This window comes from Ictalurus punctatus, chromosome 18, assembly GCF_001660625.3.
Source record: "Ictalurus punctatus breed USDA103 chromosome 18, Coco_2.0, whole genome shotgun sequence".
Taxonomy (NCBI): Eukaryota; Metazoa; Chordata; class Actinopteri; order Siluriformes; family Ictaluridae; genus Ictalurus; species Ictalurus punctatus.
Window position 1 is genome coordinate 7,408,058 of NC_030433.2, and position 25,943 is coordinate 7,434,000.

Consider the following 25,943-nt stretch of genomic DNA (forward strand, 5'->3'; position numbering starts at 1 on the left):
CCCGCTTTTATCTACTGTACGACTCAGCAAAGATCCAATGTGTCATGGTGAAAATGTTAAAAATATCAAAGTCCAAAAGTGGAGATTTAATGAACTTTATAATGCCGCATGCTCTCAGACCATAAACGTTATATAATACCGATTCAGCTTTCAATGTTTCAACTGTTTTATTGCGAATTTATGCTGAAAAATTCCTGAAAAACCAATAAAATGTTGATAATAAAGTTAAGTTACCTACGAAAAATTATTATATCATGCAATCATGTTTTGTAAACTGCATGAAACATTCATAAAAAAAAAAAAAAAAAAAAAAAAAAAAAAAAAAGAGTCCTGGCTCTACTGTAATTAGTACAAATGAGCTTGTTATAGAACATAGAAATTTAAAGTGAAATGGTTATTTAAAACAACCATGAAAAATGATTTTTAATAAACATAAAGGATGCAGTTATTTTTCCATAAAAATTCTAATCAAAGAGAAATGATTCGGTTACAGAAAAGCACACAACTGCACAACATCCAGTCATAACATTTATTGCATCATATTTAGCCAAATAAATGTTATGGATTTTGCAATAATGTTAATATAGTAACATAAAAATCTAGAATACAGTTATTGTGAAAGACTGCTAATAAACCTTTTATGAAATATTGTTAATAAACCTGTTATGGATCATAATATATTTAAAATTTGCATGTATTTAAAAAAAGGTTGCACTTCCTCTCGTATAATGAAATATTTACGTTCCTCAGCTAGCACTGTTTTGTACTTAGTTACTGGATAACTACATCGTTAAAGGTTTAGCAATGTAAGCAAGAATACGTGGTTAATTACACTGTTGTACAGTGTACCTTTGGTCTGTTATTGTTACAGAAATCTGACACAGCTAGAACATAGCTTAGCTACATATTTTAAAGGTTATCATGCAAATAATAATAAAAATAAATCTTTGTTTCACACCATTTCTACTACCTATACATTCAACAGAACATGACAAACTGGATGCACAGGCATTTTATTTCATTATAATATTTCTTATAGCTTTATTTGAATTATACAAACCGACAGACGAGAGCAAGAATTTGAGCAAAATACAGTACGAGTACAGTACCTTACTGCAAACAGGAAGTACCACTGTACAGGAAGTGACGATTCACTACAGTAGCTCTCATATTAAAATAGGTGCATGTCTGATAGAGAATCTTTCACACAATTAGCAATTCAGAGTCACGGTTCCCATCCCAGTCCCAATGTTTTCTATCCTAACTCCTGAAATTATAACCACGTGAATAAATGCGATAAATAAATAAAATCCTAGATTTGAGTTGAGTATGAAAACTGCAAAAAATTTGTCAAACTACTGCTTTTACCAAATTGGAACAGGACAGAAAAAGGCAGATGGAGCCTCAGGAACTGGTTTGGGAAGTTCAGACCCATTTTATACAGTCAGTATCAGTCATTTTTTTTTCTTCAAATCAGATACAAAACGTTCTTCTACTGAAAACCAGAATTGCACAAGTCGAGCGCTTGTCACGCTTTATGGCAGTTTGTAAACAACCTCACATGGATATGATTCTCTGTGCTTTAAATACATGAAATAAATATAAAATATGCAGGTCAAACTCGATTGCAGATATGATGCCTGATGACAAAAAGGATAAATATGCTATAGAATTTTTTAAAATACACCAGTTGTCAAACACAAGAAGATCAGTTCAATGTAACTACATGATTCAATATATAATATACTGAAAAGAAAGATATATTATTATTGGCACACATATAAATACATATAAATTAATTCCAAAAAGCACAGGCTTAAAACTTTACCGATAAGAGCATTTAAAAAACTATCAAAACAAAACAAACAAACAAACAAAAAAAAACATCCAAACTATGATACGAAGATATGAGAAACCTTTATTTCAAAATTTAAAAAATAAATAAATATTTTTGCACGCAGTTAAAAGCAGACGAAAAGCAGAATCGGCACTATGGACATTCTGAAAAAGCACTAATGTCTTCATGTCTGTACATCTTCCAGACAAAAATATACTCAAGCCTTGTTTCTAATCTATGAAAGATTAGAAGTGCACAGATACGGACCGAAATTCCTTGTACAAAATCAAAAGCAGTGTATTAAAACGGCCCAGTGCACGTCCTTCTCGAGACGTGAGCAAGATGGCCAACCGGTGTCAGCATCGTCAGCTAGCTAGCTCATTCGTGTTTGTGTTTACTTGGCATTGATTTGTTTAACAGGTAGTTAAGATGAAACAGCGTGTTCCAAGATGATGACCACTGGTTAACTAAAGATGAGAAACTTACTATTTGGATTATGCCCGTTAGTTCAATTTCAACCAAAGCCAGCCATTTGTCATTATAGCAGTTCATCACAAATCTGAGAATCTTATATGAAACAAAACTTAAATATAGATTGTGTAGCGCACATATTTTTTATACATCTTAATATTACTGAAGCTTCATAGTCTTTATAGCGAGGTGGTAAAACTGATACGAGGAAGATTTCATACAGAGATACAGCAAGAGATCAGGAGTATGGTGGTGCTGTAATTTAACTGTGTAGCTTGTGTATATGTGTTGAGACAATGTTGTGGTGCTGTGTGTAGTATGTGTGCGTGTGTTGTATTTACGAGAGCTATGTTGTATTTGGAGTGTGTCATATGTCTATAGATGTTGAGAATTTTGTATGGAGTATGTGTGGTGCTCTGTATGTGTGTGTGTACACCATGTTGTCTCTCCATACTCCAACAGTGTCACTACATGCAGTCCGCCACATTGCTCGAACCCTGACCCACGTCTCGAATCTGACTGATGTGTGTGGCGCAGACGGCCACGCCTGCTCCGGCCCTGCAGTGGGACACCGAGCCCACCAACTCCCACCTATACGCACACACAGGAAACATAGTTCACCAAACCATAGGTAGTTAGGCAGATGGGAAGGCAGACTGACATACAAGAAGGTAGACAGAAAGACAGGCAGGAAAAACAAGTAGACAATAGACACACATACAGAAAGGCAGTGTAAACTGACAAAGAAACCGGTAAACAGGCCGACAGAGACAGGAAGCTAGGATGACAGAAGGACAACAGGCACACAGGAAGGCAGACAGACATACAGATAGACAAGCAAGTAGAGATTCAGACAGACAGGCAAACAGGGAAACAGATAAATAAGAAGACCAGAAGACAGACAGTAAGTCAGATGGACAAGCAGGTGCAAAGACATGCAGGTAAACAAACAAACTGACAGAGAGGTGGAAAGACAAACAGACAGACTAAATGGGCAGTGAGATTAACAGGCAGGAAAAAAACAGAAGCAGGCAGACAGACAGGGAGGCATATGGATGGATGGATGGATGGATGACAACAGATGGCTGATACAGATGAATGTTTGGACAGACAGGATGGCTGTATATACAGGATGGTGGATGAATGGAGCAATGGATAGAGGCATGGATGGATGCATGATGGATGAAGTGACGAGTACAGATGGCTGATGCAGATGAATGTTTAGACGAATAGGATGGCTGTGTAAAGATAGGGTGGATGGTTGGATGGATGGATGGTTGGATGACAGATGGTGAATGGATGGACGGAGGGATGGATGACAGATGGTGGAGAGATAGATGGATGGATGACAAATGGATAGTGGAGGAATGGATGGATGGATGACAGATGTTGAATGGATGGTGGAGGAATGGATGGCTGGATGACAGATGTTGAATGGATGGTGGAGGAATGGATGGCTGGATGACAGATGGTGGATGGATGGTGGAGGAATGGATGGCTGGATGACAGATGGTGGATGGATGGCTGGAAGACAGATGGTGGATGGATGGCTGGAAGACAGATGGTGGATGGATGGCTAGAGCAGTTGCAGAAGGTGTATACGCTGCCTTAACGTTTTAACTCTCTGTGCAGCCCAAGCCTTCTCACCTGTTCGTGCGCGGCTCAAAAGCCTCCACCGTGTTCAGGTAGATGTTTCCGTTGTGTCCCCCCACAGCAAAGACCCGACCCATCACCGTAGCGACACCGACTCCGCCCCTGGGCGTGGTGAGCTCAGCGACGTACTCCCAGTGGTTCACCCTGGGATCGAAACGCTCCACTGAACTCAGCGGAGAGTTATCGTCAAACCCACCTGAACACACAGACATGACGAGATTTCTGAGTTGATCAGTCGCGCTGTACAAAGAATTGGCCCCCAAATCCTCACCCCAGCCAATCACACGGATCATATAACATAACGGACTACATGTCTGATTTTAAAAATCCCAAGTATGACGTACCAGTCAGTTTATTAGTAACAGGGTTCTCCAAGTGAGCTGCTCAATTCTGTCACAGCGGTGGAAATCACATCCCAGCATTATCATAGTTAAAAAGCACCACTGTATAAGCAGAATATTATTGTATCATAAAGTATATCAGTACCGAGGTGTATGTGTACTTCTGTTTCAGAGTTTCAGTGTAGCGGAAGAATGGAGTTCTCTTCACAATCAAGTCTCCTAATACGATTCTGTCAGGGTCCAAGCAATCAATTATATTACCCATCTGAGCTAAAGTTCAACATACAAATCAAGTCTATAAACATCAGCGAGTCATGTGTTAATCCTACGGATCAGTCACTTATTTACAAACTTGCACTTCTCACCTTTCTCCTTTTTTCCTCTCTCTCTGTGTGTTCTCATGTCACTTGCTTATCAAAGGTCAGCAGTTTTAAAACCGGTTCATACTATACAGCGGTCATAACACGACCGTTAATTTTGCGGTGATTCGCTCTCCACTCCGTACCTACAACGTAGAGGCACCCGTTCAGTTCGCTCACTCCGTTTCCCGCACGCCTCTGCCCCATCTCTCGCACGTCTGTCCATTTGTTGAGGTGCGGGTCGAAGCGCTCGACACTCGACAGCGAGGCTACGCCGTCGTTCCCTCCCACAGCGTACACGTAGCTCTGATAACGACGACAAACGCGTATTATAAAAAATGGGACGGCTTAAAATCCCTGTAGAAAGGATACCCATGATGCTTTGCTCCTCACCCCTAAAGCGACGGAGCCCACTCCTCCTCTAGGGGTGTTCATGGGGGAGACGGCACTCCAGCGGTCTGCCTCGATATCGTAACGCTCCACGTCGCTAAAGCACGAGTTATCGTCCAGGCCTCCTATAGCGTAGATCGGACCTCCGAGTGTGGCCAGTGCAATGCCCCTCCTACACACACACACACACACACACACACACACACACACACACACACACACACACTAGTACAACCCAAATGCAAGATAAAGCCTCAGAGAAGAGAGAAAGATATTGAACAGTGTCTCATACCTTTTCGTGTTCATGGAGGCCTTCATCATCCACTTGTTGGTGAACGGGTCGAACATCTCCATGTTTCCCAGGTGCTCACTGCCGTCATGGCCGCCCACTGCGTACACCTTTCCTATGGACACATCCTAGCTTTCATTTCCTCCTGTTCTTCAATACTCATTATTCATCTCTCTCTCTCTCTCTCTCTCTCTCTTTCTCGGTCTACCTCTTTCTATCTGCCTACATGTCTCACTCTCTGTACCTGTCTCAATCTCTCTCTGTCCCTGTCTCTCTTTCTGTGTCTACCTCCATGACCCGTTTTCTCCGTCTTCTGGTCTGTCACTCTATTACCTTCTCCCTCTCCTTCCCTCTCTCTGTGTACCTCTTTCTCTGTCTCTCTGACTGTCCCCTTGTCTCTCGCTCGGTCTCTCTCTCTTTTTCTCCATGTCTCACTGTTTTTCTCTGTCTTGTTTGCTTTCTCCCTGTCTCTTTTACTGTCCCCTTGTCTCTTGCTTGTCTCTGAAGAGAGTCTCTGTCTCATTCTCTTCCTCCCGTTTCTCAGTCTATCTCTCTTTCTGACTGTCCTCATGTCTCTCTTTTTCCCTGTCTCACTGTCTCTCATTCTCTTTCTGTCTCACTCTCTCTGACTGTCCCTATGTCTCTCATTCTTCCTCCATGTGTGTCTCATTCCCTTTCTCTGACTGTCCCCTTGTCTCTCACTCTTTTCCCTACGTCTACCTGTCTCACTGTCTTTCTTTCTCTTGCTGACTGTCCCCATGTCTCTCACTCTCTCCCTACGTCTACCTGTCTCACTGTCTTTCTTTCTCTTGCTGACTGTCCCCTTGTCTCTCGCTCTGCGTCTCATTCTTTCTCCCTGCATCTACCTGTCTCACTCTCTCTCTGACTGTCCCCTTGTCTCTCACTCCATGTCTCATTCTTTCTCCCTGCGTCTACCCGTCTCACTCTCTGACTGTTCCCTTGTCTCTCTCTTTTTCCATGTCTCTTATTCCCTCCCCCTCTCTCTCCCCTTTTCTCCCCGTCTCACCTTCTACAGAGATGACTCCCACGTGTCTGCGCCTGCTGTTCATCTCAGGCCCGAAGAACCAGCTGTTCTTGCTGATTGAGTAGCACTCGATGCTGCGGAACGGATCTCCAGAACCACCACGTCCCCCCACGCAGAACAGCACACCTGCGTGATGTCAAAGGTCAACAGGAATCCTTAGACTGCAAGCTCGAATGGTGCAGAAGTCTAAATCCCCCCCGACCCCAAACGAGTGCGCTCGTTCTGACCGGCTGTGTGTTTGCGTGGCGTGGTGCGGATCGAGTACTCGAAATCAGGTACGCTCTTGTTGCTGAGGTGCAGGTGGTAGTTCCTGGCCTCGTCCAGCAGGTCCCGGCAGCTCAGGTCAGCCTTTATCATCTCCTCTTTAGCCACGGTGCCTGTGAGGAAGCCCACGGGCAGCAGAGGAAGACGCACCTGCAATATGCGAACACAATCTTTCACGTTTCCTTTTCTTTCGTATGTCGTTCTCTACAGCGTTGAATAAAAAACAGAATTTAACAATTTTTCATTAGCGATAGTGAGGGCTGGATCCAGTTTTCAGAAATGATATACAACACCTGAAGGTTGCTTTCTTGTTTAATTAGGTATAAAACACTCCATGTCATGCGGTTATAGGAAAAGAATCATCGACAGGGTACAGCAGCTATAAACACTCGGTACCTAATGGTCTCTCTCTCTTTCTATTTTTTGGTCTAGATTTTCTGTCTACCTGTCTCTCTCTTTGCCCCTGTCTCTCCAATTATCTCCCTGTCTCTCTCTCTCTGTTTGTCCACCTGTCTCTCATGGAGAGCCATGTGTCTCCCTGTCTCTCTCTGTCTTCCTGTCTGTCTCACATCGAGAAACATGTCTCTTCTTGTCTCTCTCTGTCTTCCTGTCTGCCTCTCTCCGTCTCCTTGTCTAACATCGAGAGCCACGTGTCTCCCTGTCTCTCTCGCTGTGTCTTCCTGTCTGTCTGTCTGTCTGTCTCGGTTGCCCATGGACAGCCACGTGTCTCCCTCTGTCTCCCTGTCGGTCTCTCTCTGTCTCCTTGTCTCTCATGGAGAGCCATGTGTCTGTGTCTTTCACTGTCTTCTTATCTCTGTCTGTCCCTGTCTCCCTCTCTCTCCCTGTCTATCTCTCAACATGTCTCACTCTATTTCCCTCTCTTCCTGTCTTGCTTTCTCTGTCCCTGTGTCTTGCTTTATCTGTCTGTCAACCTCTCACTCTCTGTCTCCCTCTCTATCCTTGTCCGACAGTTACGAAGCGCTGACACTGGAGACTCCTTCCATAACTGTTAAATATGCTAAACATCGCCTATCAGAAAACTTTTTTAACCTGTTTACGGGACACGTTCACAGTACAAGTCCCTGTTAATGAGCTGTTGCTATAGACACAGTAACCTTTTATTTAAAAAAAAAAAAAAAAAATTGTTTAAATTTTTTTTTTTTACTCAACCCTGGATATATTAGTAAATATCGTACCCGAGACATGATCTGATGGAGCCAGAGCTCATGGTGCTGAGGATTGGCTTTGAGCCACTTGACGGCGGCTTCGTACACCTGCGTCTCGGAGTGAATGTTGAGGTCGCTGGAGCTGAGCAGTGTCTTGAGGTGCTGCGGTGAGACACGCGTGAAGTCGTCACTCTCCAGCACTTGGCCGAAGTGCTCGCAGGCGTAGCGGTCGGCCATGTCCATCAGGTCCACGCGGTGGTGGCTCTCGGCGAAGGTGCGTACGGCGAGGCAGTTGGACGGGTGGAAATGGGCCTTCATGTATTCGCAGCAGGCCCGAGCAACCAGCTCCACCTGCAGGATGCAAGCGGCGTAGAGCAGCGGCTGGACGTTCTCCACTGTCAGAGTTAGGCGTGACGAGTAGGCGAAGCGCACCAGGTCCTGGATGGCGTCACCGTCAAAGTCTCGGATCTCGATCAGCTCCTGCTTGGCCTCAGCCATGTCCGAGAGGAACATGGCCCGGAAGTACGGCACCACGCAGGCCAGCACCAGCTTGTGGCACGGGATCAGCTTGGTGCCCACCTTCAGAGATGGAGATGAAGCAGAAAATGTGAAGCTATGAATAACGTTAGATTCTAACAACACTGTCTGGACCTCGTTTAATCGAGCTGGATACGATTGGATTCGTAAACTGTTTGTATGAGAAAAATAAAACAAATCGTTCAATTATGACTCGGCAAATTAAACGGCGGCGTAGAAACGGACGACGAGACGATTCAGCAATCACTTATTATCATTTAGCCATAATTAATATTAATAAATATTTTCAATGGTACAGAAGCGAGTCAAAATATCTTCCTCTTCTGCTTTTCTGCCTTTACCCCGTTCCTCCATTTTGTGCTCACAGCCCTCAGCGCACATGACCTTAAATGGAGTTTTGTGGGCGTCCCTATATGCAAATGAGCTGTGTCGGGAACACGCTTACCGAGTCAAACATTCACACACAACTTTACGGAAAGGTTGATAGGTTTGCTTCTTTAGTTTTGTGCGTGCACAGAATAAACCACTCGGTGGTATGTCGTTACAGAAAAATATATAAATCAGCGACGGAGTGGTGCGATGAAGCTGGTACCTTCAGCGTGACATCACAGAGTTCTCCGTTCTCGTAGAATTGTCGCAGCGAGTTGTGAAAGTCCTTCCAGGCTTCGTGAGCCTCGAAAATGAACGAGCCGTCAGCCGCGCACTCTGCCTCGGGCGACCGCGACGCGCACTTCGTCCTGAGCTTGTGCTGCTTTACATTCAAAGCCGCCGTGTCGCCCGGTGCCATGGTCTCTCACACACACACACAAACACACACACTCTCTCATCCACACTCGCACACCTGCAGAGCAACAGAGGGAAAGTCTGAGGTAACATGCAAATCGTGCAGGAGGACGCAACAGGATCACATGAGGACCTGCTCGCCGGCTGCAAAAGTAATGGTGCCCCGGTAGCATCCCGTGGCACATGAACACAACTTTGCCATGCTGAGGCGGCCATCTTGGACATCTGCGACTTTTCAGAGAAATGTGTTATTGTTTCGCTCGCCTAAACCCTGCCTCGCAAAGTCTTAAAGATTAGCTTGTTCCACTTTTAGCTCCCATTTTACCGATTTTTTACATTTATTTTTTATTTAAAATTGAGATCACATAACTTAACAAATCCAAGTACAGGAAGAGTTACGTCTCGGTTTTCTAAGTAACTGAATTTAAAAAAAATAAATTTTTAAATAGCAACTAAAACTGTAAAACGTAAACATTTTTACAGAATATTTTCTTTCTTTTCAGTGCTCAGTGTCAGATTACTATTTACACCAAGACTTACATTTACTCTTACATCTCCATTTCATTTACACTGTATTTAGACTATTCTATGTTTTTTTGTTACTAGTATACGTTTTTTTTTATCTATATATATTTTTTGTTATTGACTATATTCACCCGTTTTTCATGTCTTGAGCAAGTTGGCACAAACTGACCTCATGTTCTTCTTCTTCCAAACAACTGGTTTGGTGTCTGAGGTCCAGACTTCATAACTATGCCTCAGAAATCTTTAATCCCTCAACCAACCGAGCAACCACCTCCCTTCGCTCTTTTCTCTTTGTGTGCGTTTATGTAGCACATTTCAGATAAATCCCGACAATAAAGCCTGTGTTCTCTCGTATCGTCTCAAATCGAGAGAGATTCCCGTCGTGCGCCAGTTCAAAACAAGGCCGCATCGGCGATGGGAAGTTCTCCCGAAGCCCACGCAGAACCGAGGGAGCTTTAACTCTGGGGCCGTCTGAATGGACTCTCTGTATCGCACTCACCTCATCAACATTCACTCAGCGGCATGTGTGAGGGCCAGCGCCGATTTTCACAGAGAGACCCATCAAAGGCCTTTTGTTTTTCCTTGCCAAGCCTCACTCACAGAGCGCTCTCTCTTTCTCTCTCGCTCCCCGCTGCACTCGTCCTCATCCCTCGCTTTCCATCATCATCATGCTGATGATAACAGGAGAACAGACTGACAACTTTCTGAAATAAACACGTCAGAGTAACTCGCGTATATTTTATTCTTCATCAGTAGCCCAATGGATTACATCAATATCCCACCTTTGAGAACATTTTATATATCATATAACTTGGAAATAAAGCCCCCCGTGTCATGCTGTTACATGAAAATAATCAACAACGGTGCGTTATGAAGACACGGCATCAATCTTACCACACCAAAAGCTGATTATTCTCCTATAACGGCACGCCGAGAAGTGTTTTGCCCCAATTATACTACAGCAATTTCATTATAATGAACTAAAAATACGATATACTTTTTGCCCATTTATAGCTACATTTAATGTGAAACAAGTTCGTTCATGCTCTCACTTACGTTACAGCAGCTATCCTCATGTTCCCGAGAAACACGAAGCAAAGTGTAAACTCCTCTCGCCTGAAAACGTTGGAAGAATAAAAAAAGTCAAAGCTTTACCTCTGACACTTCAGACTCCTCCTTCCATAAACGCAAAAACAAACACATTCGTCCTTACAGAAAGCTAATCAACCAGATCAACAATTACACACGCTTATCGCAAGTCCCTCTGAATTAGCCGTTACTATAGAAACCATAACTTATCAGCAAAAATGAATAATTGAATTAATCAATCAATCGTGACCTTCTGACCAATCAGAATCGAGAAATCGCCAATAAATGAATATAGATGAATAAACAGGAAAAGGATCACCAAAAAGAGTGTCACCTGAAATGTGTTATTAATGTAAACAATGATAAGAAAGCTGTATTTAATTTATTTTTTAAAAATTATCTTAATAAAATTAACAATTTTAGTTAACACAAGTACAAGTATTAGGTTAGTTCAGTGTTATGGATCAATTTAGAGCTCGGAATTTGTTAAATATTGAAATTTATGAGCATTTTACCACCCAGGTTGAATAAATACGTAAATAAATATGTGTTTATTTTATTGCACAGACTAGCTAAACACACAGTATAAAATAAATAACGTATATCGGCTCTCCTGACAAACACACGCTCTGACAATTTATGCATTCCGAAAAATGCTAATTTCGTAATAATAAATAAATAAATCCTTTAAAAACAAACTCGCGACCTTTTAAACATGTCAAAACATTTCGTCTTTAGTTTATCCACTTAGCATTAGCATTAGCATTTGCGTTCGTGCTCACTAACGTTCCAACGCTGCACTCTCACTGTGCACGAGACATTAAAGCGTTCGTCCTCAAAAAAAAAAAAACCCCACCGGAAACGGAAACATTTATAACAACACGGCGATTATTATCATATTAATATTAATTACGTAACAGTAGTTATGTAGATGCAGACTGTATAATACCCTGTTTTACCTTATCCCGGGTCAAACACAGTCTGAGCACTCGGATTTGACGACCAGGCGGTTTTGTTGTCAGAAACTGGTCCGCAAAGACCTCTGGGAAATGGAGTTCAAGCACCAAAAAGCAACGGAAGCGCTTTGGTTTCACGATAAATACGAAGACGTGAATCATTTAATCCCGTTTTATGTTTACAATAATGTTTAAAAACAAACAAACAAACAAAATAAATAAAATAGCGATATTCAAGAACGCACAAAAATGGATTAAAATTAGCTTCATGCCATGGTGCTGTTAAATTCTCGATTCTGATCGATTCATTTCTATTTGATTCATTCATTTTACGTGCTTTTTGATGTGATTTTTACACATGATGAATTTATTTTCACGTAATGTTTACACACCATTTGTTTATTTTTACATTAGAACTGAACTCAAATTCATTTATTCATTTATTTTCATGTTTTCCCATCAAATGATTCATTTTTACGTGATTAATTTTCACGTGTTTTTTTTTTATTCACTAATGTCCACGTTTGATTTTTATGCACAACTCATCGTGATCTTTACACATGATTAATAAATTTTTTACATTTGGTTTTCCACACGATTCGTTTATTTTCACATTAATTTTCACACATGATTGCTTCTAAGAAAACTTCTCTGAATTATGAATAGTTCGGGTCCAAATATCATATACACCGATCAGCCATAACATTAAACCCAATAACAAGTGAAGTGAATAACATTGATTATCTCGTTACAGTGGCAAACTTTTGAATTTTCTACCAGCCATATCAGATTATTTGCTGTTAATGAATTAATTAAAGTGGACTATTTTTGTTGAACCAGGAACTACAGCACCACCAACAGTCATAAGTAAGAAATACACAAAATGGTATGAAGTAGATGGCTGTGAAGTTGGGGCTAATTTCTTTCTAGCACAGACTAGAGTACGATGTTACTCAAAAAAAAAATTAAGGTTACTCTAGCTAGTTGCCTATAGCATAAGTCAAATGTGATAGCCTCTCGACTTCATTTTGATTTCCCTTGCAATGGAGAAAATGTGAGAAAGTGCCCTAATGTCTGCCCTTCGCATGAAGAAAAAAACCCCCTAGGGTGTAGCATGCAAAAAAAGCATGCTGAAATGCCTTGAGGGTGCCAATACAATCGAGAAAATGTGATGAAGTGCCATTTAGGGTGCCTTTCCAGTGAAGAATATGTGATGTAGTGCATTATCCGATACAGGCAAGAAAATGAGATGCAGTGCCTCCTAGGGTGCTGAAAGCATGACAAAGTGACCTCTGGGGTGCCGATTCATGCAAGACAATATAATGAAGAGCCCCCTAGGGTTCTGATACATGTCAGAAAACATGATGAATTGCCATCTAGCGGGCTGCTACATATGAGAAAATATGATGACGTGCACTCTAGGGTGCCATTACATGTTAGAAAATATGATGAAGTGCCCTCAAGGGTGCCATTACGTGTAAGAAAATATCACAAAGTGCCTCCTCAGGTGCTGATGTGTGATAAAATATGACGAAGTGCCCTCTAGGGGTGCCATTACATGTGAGAAAATATGATGAAGTGCCTTCTAGGGTGCTGATACGTATGATAAAATGCGATGAAGTGCCCTCTAGGGTGCCATTACTTGTGAGAAAGTATGATGAAGTGTCTTCTAAGTTACTGACATGTTTTATAAAACATGATAATGTCATGCCTTCTAGGGTGCCGTACATGTAAAAAAAAATAAAATAAAATAAAAACCACGATGAATTGCTTTCTAGGGAGCTGATATGTGTGAGAAAACATGACGAAGTGCCCTCTAGGGTGCGGATACCTTTGAGAAAATATGATGAAGTACCCCTTAGGGTGCCCCTGCCCCTCAGACACCCTGTGCCCACCCCTGTGTATGTTTCAGTGTTTAAAGTGCAGTAGCACCTCTAACTCTGTACTGCATAACACAATAACATCATAAAAACCCAGTTACAATCCTAAAAACATTGGGAAAAATAAACACGTAATAAAACAGAACAGTAAAAAGAAAATAAAATAAGCTACGCATAATATAGAGCCCTGGAAAAAAACATTACACTCTGTAGAGGAAATAAAACACTCAGTGTCGTGATGTTCTGGTTTTTCTATAACAGGATGTCCTGAATTGTTTTATTGTTCTTCTTCTTTTTTTTTTTTTATACCTAAGGCTATAGGACTTTCTGTATTGTCTTGGATTTGTCTCGGATTCAGAGCCATTTGGTCTTGGACGTTGGTCTCGTTACACACGGTCTAGTTCTGGTCCGAGTCATTGTGAACACAATGTCTTTTTTTTCTTGGAGAAAAACAGCGTCATCTCCGGCGCATCGCACAAACGAAGCTGACTCGAAAAGGATTCGATGCCTCCATCATGATTCGTTCGGACTCCATCTTGCCTCGACCTCGACTCGAACTCGGCTAGTCCTGGTGTTGGACTGGGAAAACGGCGGTCTTGACTACAATTTTTAATGTATCGATGAACAACACTTCGATTTCATCCGTTTATAGTTACGTTTAATGCTGTACAGTTTGAACAAACAGTGGTGTGTATAAATCGCTGAATTGTAAGAAACAAATGGACGGCCGTACGTGTCGATTCTACATCATACGAAACTAGCAACAATAGAAACAATAGAAACCATCACGGAAATTCTAATGGTTTCCACTACAAATACCATTACAAATACTATCAACTATAAACTATTAAAATCTTTACCATTATACAGCAGGTCCTTCACGGTAGAGACCCGCAGGGACCATTAAAACCAATGCAATTCCCATTATAACCATTAAAACGATTACAAATTCTGTGAGGGGTTCTATTGTTTTGAAATCTTTTTTTTTTCTGGTAGATAATCTTGAGTGCTAGCTTCTCCGAGCTTAACTAGCCTAGTTTCACAGTGCTTATCAAGTGTTAGAGTTGAACAAAACAAAAACAAATTGTTTACATACAGCGCATGTACAAATTCAGAGAGTTACACTGAATCGTAGCACTCCACCAGGGAGATATTTTTAATCGTTCGTGACTGATACTCGAGGTCGCTCGGTGTTCCTGTCAGCTTTACATGAAGTCACTCATGTAGGTAGTGTAGGTGGCGTTGATTTCCCCATTAGGACCATTTTCTATGGGCTGGCCGTTTTCCTCTGAGGTCATAAAATTATTCTGATACGCCATCCTCTTATAAATTTGATAAGCTGTAAATGAAAATGAAAAAACAGAGAAAGCTTACTATTACAATCAGTGTCAAAACATCCTCAATTCCAAAACTAAAATCCATTTAGATTTAATAACAATACAAATGTATTTTCACCCTCACCTATGATCAACAGTAGGCCCGTCAGCAGCTGGAAACAGCTGTACATAATAGGAAGTGTGATGACCTGCGACAGCTGGTGTGGAGGGAAGAAAAGCTGCAGGACTGTACCACAGATCTGCATGTTCTGAGCTCCCGTCTCCATCGCGATGGTCCTGCATCTGGAACCACAATTTCACATGCTGTTATAATGACAGTTTATAATTATATTTAAACGTTAATCATTTGTACTAATTTAAATACAAGCACTATATTTTCTGAAATTAAGAACTAAGTCACAGTTTTTGAACATGTTTGTGCTGCCTTGTATTTATTGTCCTGTTAATGTTACCTCAGTTCAACACTGTAATATCTGTCTGTTAGTCCATCCTCATCAATAAAGTCTTTATGTATTTCATTATAAAGGAATAAGTCACGCCCTGAAAAGGAGTAAGCGGTAGAAGATGGATGGATGCATGGATGGATGGATGGAATGAGTCACGCAACCTTTACACGTGAAACGTCAAGTGCAATTTATGCATTACATGATTTTTTTCCCTCCATGATTGTTTTATTTTCATATTTAATTTCATTTCCATTTATTGATCCATTTATTTTCACAACTGATTCATTTTCATGTGATTTTTCATGATTCATTTATTGTTATGTAAGTCTTCACATGATTCCTTTACTTTCACATGTAATTCTTCACAGTTAATTTTTTTCACGTGATTCTCGAATCACATGATTAACATATTTCCCATTAATGTTCATATGATTCGTTGATTTTCACATGCGATTCTTTAGATGATTCATTTATATTCACATGTGATTCTTCAGATGATTCATTTATTTCCATGTGTGATTCTTCAGATGATTCATTTGTTTGAACGTGATTAGACACCCCTCCCTTCTCTCCCCTCTATTCCACTGCCCCTCCAATCCCCCCTCCCCTCCACTCCACTCTCCATTCCCTTGCCACTCCACTCCTCCCTAATCTCCACCCGGTCTTCAAAACCAGCTGGGTGAGACGGCAGCTCACCAAAACCCAGGTCAACAAGGCCAGAGGACCCGACGACATCCACCCGAGGGTCCTCAAGGTGTGTGCAGAGCAGCTGGCAGGAGTGTTCCGGCATCTTTTTGACCTCTCGCTGAGGTTGAAGAAGGTGCCGAAGATCTGGAAGACTTCCTGCATTGTCCCTGTCCCCAAAAAGGGACGTTCCAGTGACCTCTCCAACGTCAGACCTGTGGCACTAACGTCTCATGTAAAGAAGTCTTTCGAGAGACTGGTTCTGCAGCACCTTAGGCCCCTGGTATGCGACTGCCTGGACCCTCTGCAGTTTGCGTACCAGGCTGACATCAGCATGGATGACGCCATCATCTACCTGCTTCACAGAGCCTACACCCACCTGGAGAAGCCACACAGCATTGTGAGGATCATGTTCTTCAATTTCTCTAGTGCTTTTGACACCGTTCAGCCTCTCAGGCTGGCTGAGAAGCTCTCTGTGATGCAGGTGGACCAGGACTTGGTGGCCTGGATCACTGACTACGTCACTGACAGGCCTCAGTATGTCAGGTTACATGGCTGCCAGTCAGAAGTCGTGGTGAGCAACACTGGCACACCCCAGGGAACTGTACTGTCACCATTTCTCTTTACACTCTACACTTCTGACTTTTGCTTCGACTCTGGAATGAGCCACCTCCAGAAGTTCTCAGACGACTCCGCCATTCTCGGCTGTATCACAGACGACAGAGAGGAAGAGTACAGAGACTTGATTGAGAGCTTCATCGGATGGTGTGACAGCAACCACCTCCAGCTCAACACAGGAAAAACCAAGGAGCTGGTGGTAGACTTCAGACGCAGCAAGAGGCCCCACACCCCTGTTGTAATAAGGGGTGAAGGGGTAGAGATGGTGGACACCTATAAGTACCTGGGGGTGCACCTCAACAATAAACTGGACTGGTCAGACAACACAGAGGCCTTCTACAGGAAAGGACAGAGCAGGCTGTTCTTCCTGAGGAGGCTCAGGTCCTTCAATGTGTGCACCAGGCTGCTATGGATGTTCTACCAGTCTCTGGTGGCCAGTGTCATCTTCTTTGCTGGGGTGTGCTGGGGAGGTGGCATTGGGACTTGTAGCGCCAACAAACTCGGCAAGCTGGTGAAGAAGGCCAGCTTGGTGGTGGGCATGGAACTGGACGGTGTGGACGTGGTGACTGAGAGGAGGATGAGAAGGAAGCTGAAAACCATCATGGACAACCCCTCTCATCCTCTCTATGCTGAGCTGAGACAGCTGAGGAGCTCCTTCAGCCACAAACTCATCCAGCCCCGAGCCTCAAATCGCTTTGGAGGCTCATTTGTGCCATCAGCCATCAGGCTCCACAACACCACAGCACCAAACTGACAGATTTAAGCCTGATGATATCTGAGACATTATCTGGTTGTAAATAATTATTATTGTTTGTATAAACAGTGTAAACAGTGTGTGAATACTTCTAAAATACGGCCTCTGTTCTGTTCTTTTATATTCCTACGTGCTGCTATGTTGACCTAAATTTCCCCTGCGGGGGATTAATAAAGTTATATCTTATCTTATCTTATCTTATTCTTCACGATGAATTTATTTTCACGTGATTCCTCACACGATTCGTTCATTTTCATGTGATTCTTCACACGATTAATTTATTTTCACACGCAATTCTTAAGCTGATTCATTCATCTGCACATGTGATTCTTCAGATGATTAATTTATTTTCAGATTGTGATTCTTCACACGATTCATGCGTTTTCACATGTGATTCATTCATTTTCACATGATTCTTCAGATGATTCATTCATTTTCACATTAATAATTAGCATTAACTATTCACATGAAGGACATATGGTGTCATTTAAGGCATATTGTTCACATGATGTCTTGTGTTCACATGTGTGACTCGAAGGAATAACATGCTGAAGGAATCACAAGTTTTTCAAATATGAAATTGTGATTATTTCTGTAAAGATGTAGAAATCATCACCCAGCTTTTGTTTGTCCAACCACCGCTTCCATTATAATGTACATCCCGTGCTTAAATGTTGACGTTCTGCCATATATAAGGTTCTTGTCTTATATATTATACTTATTATAATCCAAAGTATTCAGGAATTTATTTGACATTTCACAATAAACTGAGCTTTCCAACATCATGGAATTGTTTGTGTTCATTTTTTAGACCTGTTTTCGCTGTTGCTGTTATTGTGCAATTCTTATTTATTTATCTTATTTATTTATTTACAATTCTTATTTATTTAATAAAAAATGTATACATTTTTTGCATTTTGAGTTTAGAATGAATAAAATTCCCAAATTTTGGTTCATTTGTGTTCACCTTTAAAGATAACACGCCCTCCGTTTAGGGTTCTTTGAGCATCCGTCTAGAAGAACCCTTATAAAAGTTCTATGTACAACCTACAATAGAAGGGTATCCGAGCTAGAACTCTTTTAGGATGCTCAGAACCGTTTATTAACCTTTGATATTTTTCTAAACATAATACTCCAGATTATTTTACACATTTCAATAAATAAATACCTGTAGAACAAGACAATTAGTGAAATTGTCTAGAAATCGGTTTTAAAATAATACTATTTTTAGTAATAACCTCGTATTAAGGAATATTAGATACATTTATCTAGATCAATATATTAATACAGTGGATGCTCTGCATAAAATGAGTAATAATAAATGGATTAAAAAAGCATATATATAATCATTGATATGGTGACGCTTAACATTTATGGAAGGAGTCTCCAGTGTCACAGTAACTTTTCCGACAACTCCAGGAGAGAGCGAGGGAACAACAGATGATTTCAACGACATTAACTGTGACTTAAATACAGATGTGTCATTCTTTAATTAATAAAAAAAATGGTAATTGTTGGCAAACTGCTGTCATATAAGAGGAATATAAACACTTCGGGATGTGCTGTGATAGGACAACCATACTGGGGTGGTAACAGTACGACAGCACAACTGTGATTCAACAAGATACTACTAAATTTATGAGTAAATCTTTCACTTTTCCTTGTGACCTGGCCTTCGGTTCACACTGTGGTTAAATATTACCTGCAGGTTCATCGATTCTCACGGCGTCTCAGGGTTTAAGACCTGTCGCGAAGCGTGTTTCACAGGGCGTGCTGAAAATTCCCTACTAGGAGCTCAGCTTGATGAATATTAATAACTAGTGGGCAGGGTCTACAAGTGAGTTTAAGAGGCAATGATGTGCACGCTACAACATCCATCCATCCATTTTCTATACCGCTTATCCTACAGGGTCACGGGGAACCTGGAGCCTATCCCAGGGAGCAGCGGGCATAAGGCGGAGTATACCCTGGACAGGTTGCCAGTCCATCGCAGGGCACAATCACATACACACTCACACACTCATTCATACACTACGGACACTTTGGACATGCCAATCAGCCTACCATATATGACTTTGGACTGGGGGAGGAAACCGGAGAACCCAGAGTGGCAAGTTCCCTTGCAGTGGCGGGAATCGAACCCCCAACCCTGGAGTTGTGAAACGAATAATAATTAAAAAATTAATAATATTAATAAATTAATAATAATAAAAAAAGTTGTTTTTTTTCGAATAATACACAAATGCTTTACAATAATGCGATGTAAGATTACAGTACATATAATGTTCAGTTCATGTATAGTTCATGTGAATCAGTGATATTTTCAGAATACTAAATGGCACTGACTTACTCAGTAGTATGAAGGTGAATAAGGATTTTTTTTTTCCTGGCAATGTGCACACGTGAACACCACTAGAGAGAAATCTGAAGAAAACAAAAGAGCCCTTTTTTTCCTGTGACTTGACGTTAATCTGGTTGAACTTTAATCTCATTTAATCGGGGCAATGGTGGTGCTGTTGGACCTAAATACTCAGCTCTACACATGGATCAGATTTTGCATCATCATTTGTGAGAAATTACTGATTTACGCCTGTATAGAAAGTGAACTTTCCCTAGTAAATGATAAGAAGACAGCAGACAGGCAGTTTTCACTCACCGGTTCCAGGGCTGGCGTACTATAACGGCGATGACAAACCCTATGAAGTAACCGATCACAGGAAACACACTACCGATGACCAGGATGGGGGTGTCAGTGTTCCACAGGCCGTTGTAGAATAAAATACTAGCGATACCAATACCTAATGCCACCAAGCCTCCTACTATCGACCCCACCTAGAGGATAAGAGAAACAGAGTCAGAGAATGTTTAATATGCGCACTGGTTTTGGATCGTTCACTATATACGCTCTTTTTACAAACTCACTGTAATATCTATTGGCTCACTTTAGTTCAGAAGTCTCTCCTTGGTTAATCATATCTTTACCCCTATCACTTGCGAGGATAAAAACTAGATTGTCTTTTTGTATTTCAGTAAAAGTTCCACAGTACAGCAGTTCCCTTGGTTCTTCTTTGGTCATGTCTTTGTCATTTCAGTCCACTGATAAAAAAACAAACAAAAAAAAACGATGAATGGATATTTAAAAAAAGTGCGGTGTCTTTTTAAAAAATTGATAACAACTGTAATCATTGGTAAATGATTGCTGTGGTATAAGAGGAATTACACACTTCAAGACGTGCTACTCTAGGAAAATAATCAACAACGGAGTGATGTGATAAAGCAGAGGTACTGTTGCAACACTTGGTTGAAGTTGATTGTTTTCCTATTGTTTTTCCTTTTTTTTTACTTTTTATTCATCTTATACCACAGAGATTACAATTTATTTCTTAACCAATGACACATCGTACTTTTTTGTCCGTTTATAGTTACGTTTAACATTGTGAAACGTCCACAAAACAAGTTAGTCCCCATTAGCGCTTATGTTATAGCAGCTATAAACGTTCGTTCCCTCGAAAGCCTCTCTTTCTTTCTCTTTTTAATAATGATAATGAGTCTTTATTGGTCACATATACAGTAGAGCACAGTGAAATTGTTTTCTTTGCATATCCTAGCCTGTCAGGAAGTTGGGGTCAGAGTGCAGGGTCAGACATGATGCAGCGCCCCTGGAGCAGAGAGAGTTAAGGGCCTTGCTCAAGGGCCCAACAGTGGCAGCTTGGCAGTTCTGGGGCTTGAACCCCCGACCTTCCGATCAGTAACCCAGAGCCTTAACCACCAAGCCACCACTGCCAATAAAACAGAATATTGCAATAGAAATTACATTATACTATAGAAACATTGTTTATAAAATTATTCAACACCTTCTGACCAATCAGAATGGAGAATTTATCTATAGACTGTCAGGAATTGATTTTCAACAAAGTTTTAAGAGTTTACAGTTTGTTGATGTTGGCTGTAATAAGACAAGCGATAATCCCTGGTGTCATCACGATATCTCTAATCCATCTCCATGTCCACTCTACTGATCAAATCCTACAATCAAAGCTGATGTTTTGTTAAAAGAGAGTCTTACTGCATTTAAAAAACAAACAAAATAATTACCTTCAAAAGAATTCGTGCCACTTTTGGCCACTTGTAATTGACCAGCACGCCGCAGGTCGCAGGGACAATCAGGCAGATACACGCAAGACCTGTAAAGATAAATTATTATTATTATTAATCACACAACAGACATATTTATGTACATACTTAAGTACTTCTAGAAACAAGAAAGTATTTATTCATTTATGGTTTAATTACTAATGCGAATAGTCAGTCCCTCAAGGATTTCGTGATTTGATTTCGCGATCGCAGAAATGAACGCAAAGCAAACCAAGCAAACTCCGCTACATTCGGAGGAACTTGCAACGTTTCTAAATTACCGCAGATTTTCCGCAGATTCGGACTGAGACGTGTCACGTGACGTTATCACGACATGCGTTCAGCCAAAGATCTCTTCGATTCACGTGCGTCAAACACTAGTACAACTAAAAGCTCTCGTTTACCGACAAACATCGCTGCGAAAGGTTGCGATTTCGACAAAAAATCTGCAAAACCCTGTACGGACTGAACGGTGAGGTATTTATTAGTATAATGTATATAGAGTGCAAAAGTTTGCATCCAGCAAAATGGTTTCTAGATTTTAAAAAATTCAAATGAAAACGTATGTACAGCTAAAATTGTAAAAATGCACGTGTATCCTTAAAATCAAGAGAAAAATTGTTTAAAGAAAAGTTTTTACTTTTCAAAGTTTGTGGCTTGTCATTTTCATATCATTTCCATTCCAATAACAAATGCCCATTTGTATTATTCTATTATCAACTATTAGGAGACTGATATGTGCTCTCAGATTTTACAAAGCTATAAAACGTAACATCATGACAAACATTTGGCAAATTGTAGACACTTTATTTGGTACTTAGTAATGCTCCTGGCTTAGAAAGGTACCTTACAATGGAGAGCTCGGAGTGCGTTTACCTATATTCAGATAAGGGATGTCAATCCTCCCTGCCTCCACCCATGTGTGGGAGTAGAGATACAGACTCAGAGGCATGGTGCCCAGTCCCAGCAGAGTGGACACGCTCGTCATGGTTATGCTGAGAGACGAGAAGAGAGACGGACCAGCAGGCAAACATGAGTCACATGGTTAATGTACTCACAGAATTGGAATCGTTGAAATAAATAAGCGAGGTGAATTGTTCCAAGTGTCTGTTGGCTTAAATTCAGACTCACACGATGTGCAGATTAGCATCGTCAGTGAGTACTCAGTTCAACTTCTAAAGTTTGGTAGCCTAGGGAACAAATGTTAGCACTACAGATTGATTTCTGGCTAGCAAGATGTCCGAGTCTAAAGTACGCCTCGTATTTCGTCCCAGCACATTTTTTTTCTCCAACTTTTCCAAAACTAGCTAGCTAGACAGCCGCTTGGCTCCTCAACCTCAGCGCGGCACACTTTAGCTTAGCCACATTACGATTTAACACGTTACTTATTAAAATGATTGATTTGTGTCTTCTGTGAAATTTTGTGTGATTCATTTTTTCCATTTATTTTCTATATGTATTATGGGGATTGTATATAATATGTATTATTGCTGTATGTTGCGCTTGAAAGTTTGTGAACCCTGTAGAATTTTCTAGATTTCTGCATTAATGTGAGTCCCTAAAGTCCTAAAAGTGGATACAGAGAACACAATTAAACAATTGAGACAAAAATATGACACTTGGTCATTTATTTATTGAGGAAAATGATCCAATATGAAATATCTGTGAGTGGAAAAAGTATGTGAACCTTTGCTTTCAGTATCTGGTGTGACCTGCTTGTGCAGAAATAACTGTTGATCAATCCTGCACATGGGCTTGGAGGAATTTTAGCCCGTTCCTCAGTACAGAACAGCTTCAACTCTGGGATGTTGGTGGGTTTTCTGACATGAACTGCTTGCTTCAGGTCCTTCCACAACATTTTTATTAGATTAAGGTCAGGACTTTGACTTGGCCATTCCAAAACATTAACTTCATTCTTCTTTAATCATTATTTGATTGAACAACTTGTGTGCTTAGGTTCGTTGTCTTGCTGCTTGACCCACTTTCTCTTCAGATTCAGTTCACGGACAGATGTCCTGACATTTTACTTTAGAAATCACTGGTATAATTCAGAATTCATTGTTCCATCAATGATGGCGAGTCTTCCTGGTCTAGATGCAGCAAAACAGGTCCAAATCATGATACTACCAGCACCATGTTTCACAGATGGGATAAGGTTCTTATGCTGGAACGCAGTATTTTCCTTTCTCCAAACATAACGCTTCTCATTTAAATAAAAATTGTACTTTGGTCTCATCTGTCCAGAAAACATTTGTATAGTACCCTTCTGGCTCGTCCATGTAATCTTTAGCAAACTGCACAAGGGCAGTGATTTTCTCCTTGCAACCCTGCCATGTACACCATCATTGTTCAATGTTCTCCTGATTCTGGACTCATGAACTATCTACAGTATCTCACAAGTGAGCACACCCCTCACATTTTTGTAAATTTTTTATCATATCTTTTCATGTGACAACCCTGAAGAAATGACACTTTGTTACAAGGCCTCTAACCTCCACCAGCTCCGTGATGTCGTCATGGAGGAGTGGAAGAGGACTCCAATGGCAACCTGTGAAGCTCTGGTGAACGCCATGCCCAAGAGGGTTAAGGCAGTGCTGGAAAATAATGGTGGCACACAAAATATTGACACTTTGGGCCCAATTTGGACATTTTCACTTAGGGGTGTACTCACTTTTGTTGCCAGGGGTTTAGACATTAATGGCTGTGTGTTGAGTTATTTTGAGGGAACAGCAAATTTACACTGTTACACAAGCTGTACACTCACTACTTTACATTGTAGCAAAGTGTCATTTCTTCAGTGTTGTCACATGAAAAAATATCATCAAATATTTACACAAATGTGAGGGGTGTACTCACTTTTGTGAGATACTGTATCAGACTTTGATAGATCCCTGTTCTTTAAATAAATCAGAGCACTCACTCACCCTATTGTCATCGCATTGATTTAAATCACACTATCCTAATTTCACCTTCAAATTAACTGCCTAGACGTTCACATACTTTTTGCCACACACAAATATGTAATATTGGATCATTGTCCTCAATAAATAAATGACGAGTATAATATTTTTGGTCTTATTTGCTGAATCGGGTTCCCTTTGTCTACTTTTAGGACTTGTGTGAAAATCTGATGATGTTTTAGGTCGTATTTATGCAGAAATATAGAAAATTCTAAAGGGTTCAAACTTTCAAGCACCACTGTATTTGTTATTTTTATTCGTGATGGTCAAGTTTATTTTGTCTTTGCATTTGCACACCTGTTTTATACTTGTTTTTATGTGTTTTAAATAAAAACATCTGAACCAATTCTGTCTCTCTTGTGTCTATATAGGGGGAATTCAATTAGAAGGATTTCTACCTAATAATTTATTTTCCAATTAAATGTTATAGTTTGAGGTAAAAAATTAACTTTATAAATGTATCCATTTCATTTAAACTCTATTTGATCAAATTAAGTTGGACCAACTCAATTACATCTCATTGCATGAATCAGTTTTTTTTTTTAGGAGTTGGGGCTATACATATATATTTATTGGATGGAAATCCTGCCTTCAATTAAATTCTGTTCATCCAATGAGTTTTTTTTTATTATTATTATTTGAATTTTTTTTTTTACAGAAAACTGGATTTTGAAAAAGCCAGAAGTGAAATACGAGGAAAGAATCCCTGAGATGAGATAAGGAAGGAACTTTGAGAGGACCCATTCGAAGTTAGTTTTGTAATGTTGTTGAGGAATATTTTTCCAAACAGTACTAAGTATTGAGCTCTGGGATGAGTACAGGACAGTCTTCATGATTACAGCAGTAGTTCTTCGGTAATAAGTATTTGACGTACCGTACCTAAGGTCCATGTCGCCGTCCAGCCAGTATGTGATGATGTTCGAGATGGTTCCTCCAGGACAGGATCCAATGACGATGATGGCGACGGCCTGCACTGGTGACACGGAGAATGCCAGAGCCAGCAGGTACGAGGTGAGGGGCATCACCACGACCTGGCACACCAGCCCGACCAAGATACCCCACGGGCGCTTCAGGTTGAACCAGATCTTACTCACCTCCACCGAGCAACCCAGGGAGAAAATCACCAGCCCTAACATGACAGCTAAAGTCAGCCCCAGCGCCTGCTCGATGACCCCTGTGCTCCCAGCCATGGAGGTGGCATTACTTTCAGAGCTGTTATTCCACATGCTGAGATGCAACATAAGATGAAAGATTGTCTCTCTGTCTGTGTGTGTGTGTGTGTAAGAGAGAGAGAGAGAGAGCAAAAGTGTGAGGTAGTGGTCGAGGAACGGGGAGTGGTCAGAGGAATTCAATCTGTAAACTGATTAACTCAATGTTTTTTTTGTTAAAGACAAAGATCATATCCACATTCTTTGCTGGACTTTC

General features: G+C 40.8%; 2 protein-coding genes across 8 annotated transcripts; both read right to left on the reverse strand.

The window, feature by feature from the left end:
• Positions 1-997: 997 nt before the first annotated feature.
• klhl8 (kelch-like family member 8) lies at positions 998-11,778 on the reverse strand. Of its 7 annotated transcripts, none has more exons than XM_047161900.2 (12): positions 11,709-11,778; positions 10,717-10,776; positions 10,160-10,331; positions 8,945-9,193; positions 7,846-8,394; positions 6,613-6,799; positions 6,368-6,511; positions 5,344-5,455; positions 5,055-5,223; positions 4,808-4,967; positions 3,956-4,157; positions 998-2,899 (listed from the first exon to the last, which is right to left on the reverse strand). In XM_047161900.2, the coding sequence occupies exons 4-12, from the start codon at positions 9,137-9,139 to the stop codon at positions 2,776-2,778; spliced, it is 1,842 nt and encodes a 613-aa protein (XP_047017856.1). In that variant the 5' UTR covers positions 9,140-9,193; positions 10,160-10,331; positions 10,717-10,776; positions 11,709-11,778; the 3' UTR covers positions 998-2,775. The 7 variants fall into 7 exon arrangements, with proteins under 7 accessions (XP_047017856.1, XP_017347784.1, XP_047017858.1 ...); XM_017492295.3 differs by having other exon boundaries at positions 10,160-10,364; XM_047161902.2 differs by lacking the exon at positions 11,709-11,778 and adding an exon at positions 11,456-11,687.
• Positions 11,779-12,171: 393 nt separating this feature from the next.
• On the reverse strand, positions 12,172-25,807 carry LOC108278751 (sodium-dependent organic anion transporter). Its single transcript, XM_017492301.3, has 6 exons — positions 25,398-25,807; positions 22,435-22,553; positions 21,520-21,608; positions 20,081-20,256; positions 15,047-15,204; positions 12,172-14,924 (listed from the first exon to the last, which is right to left on the reverse strand). Exons 1-6 carry the CDS (start codon positions 25,757-25,759, stop codon positions 14,791-14,793), a joined length of 1,038 nt encoding a protein of 345 aa, XP_017347790.1. The 5' UTR covers positions 25,760-25,807; the 3' UTR covers positions 12,172-14,790.
• Positions 25,808-25,943: the final 136 nt, after the last annotated feature.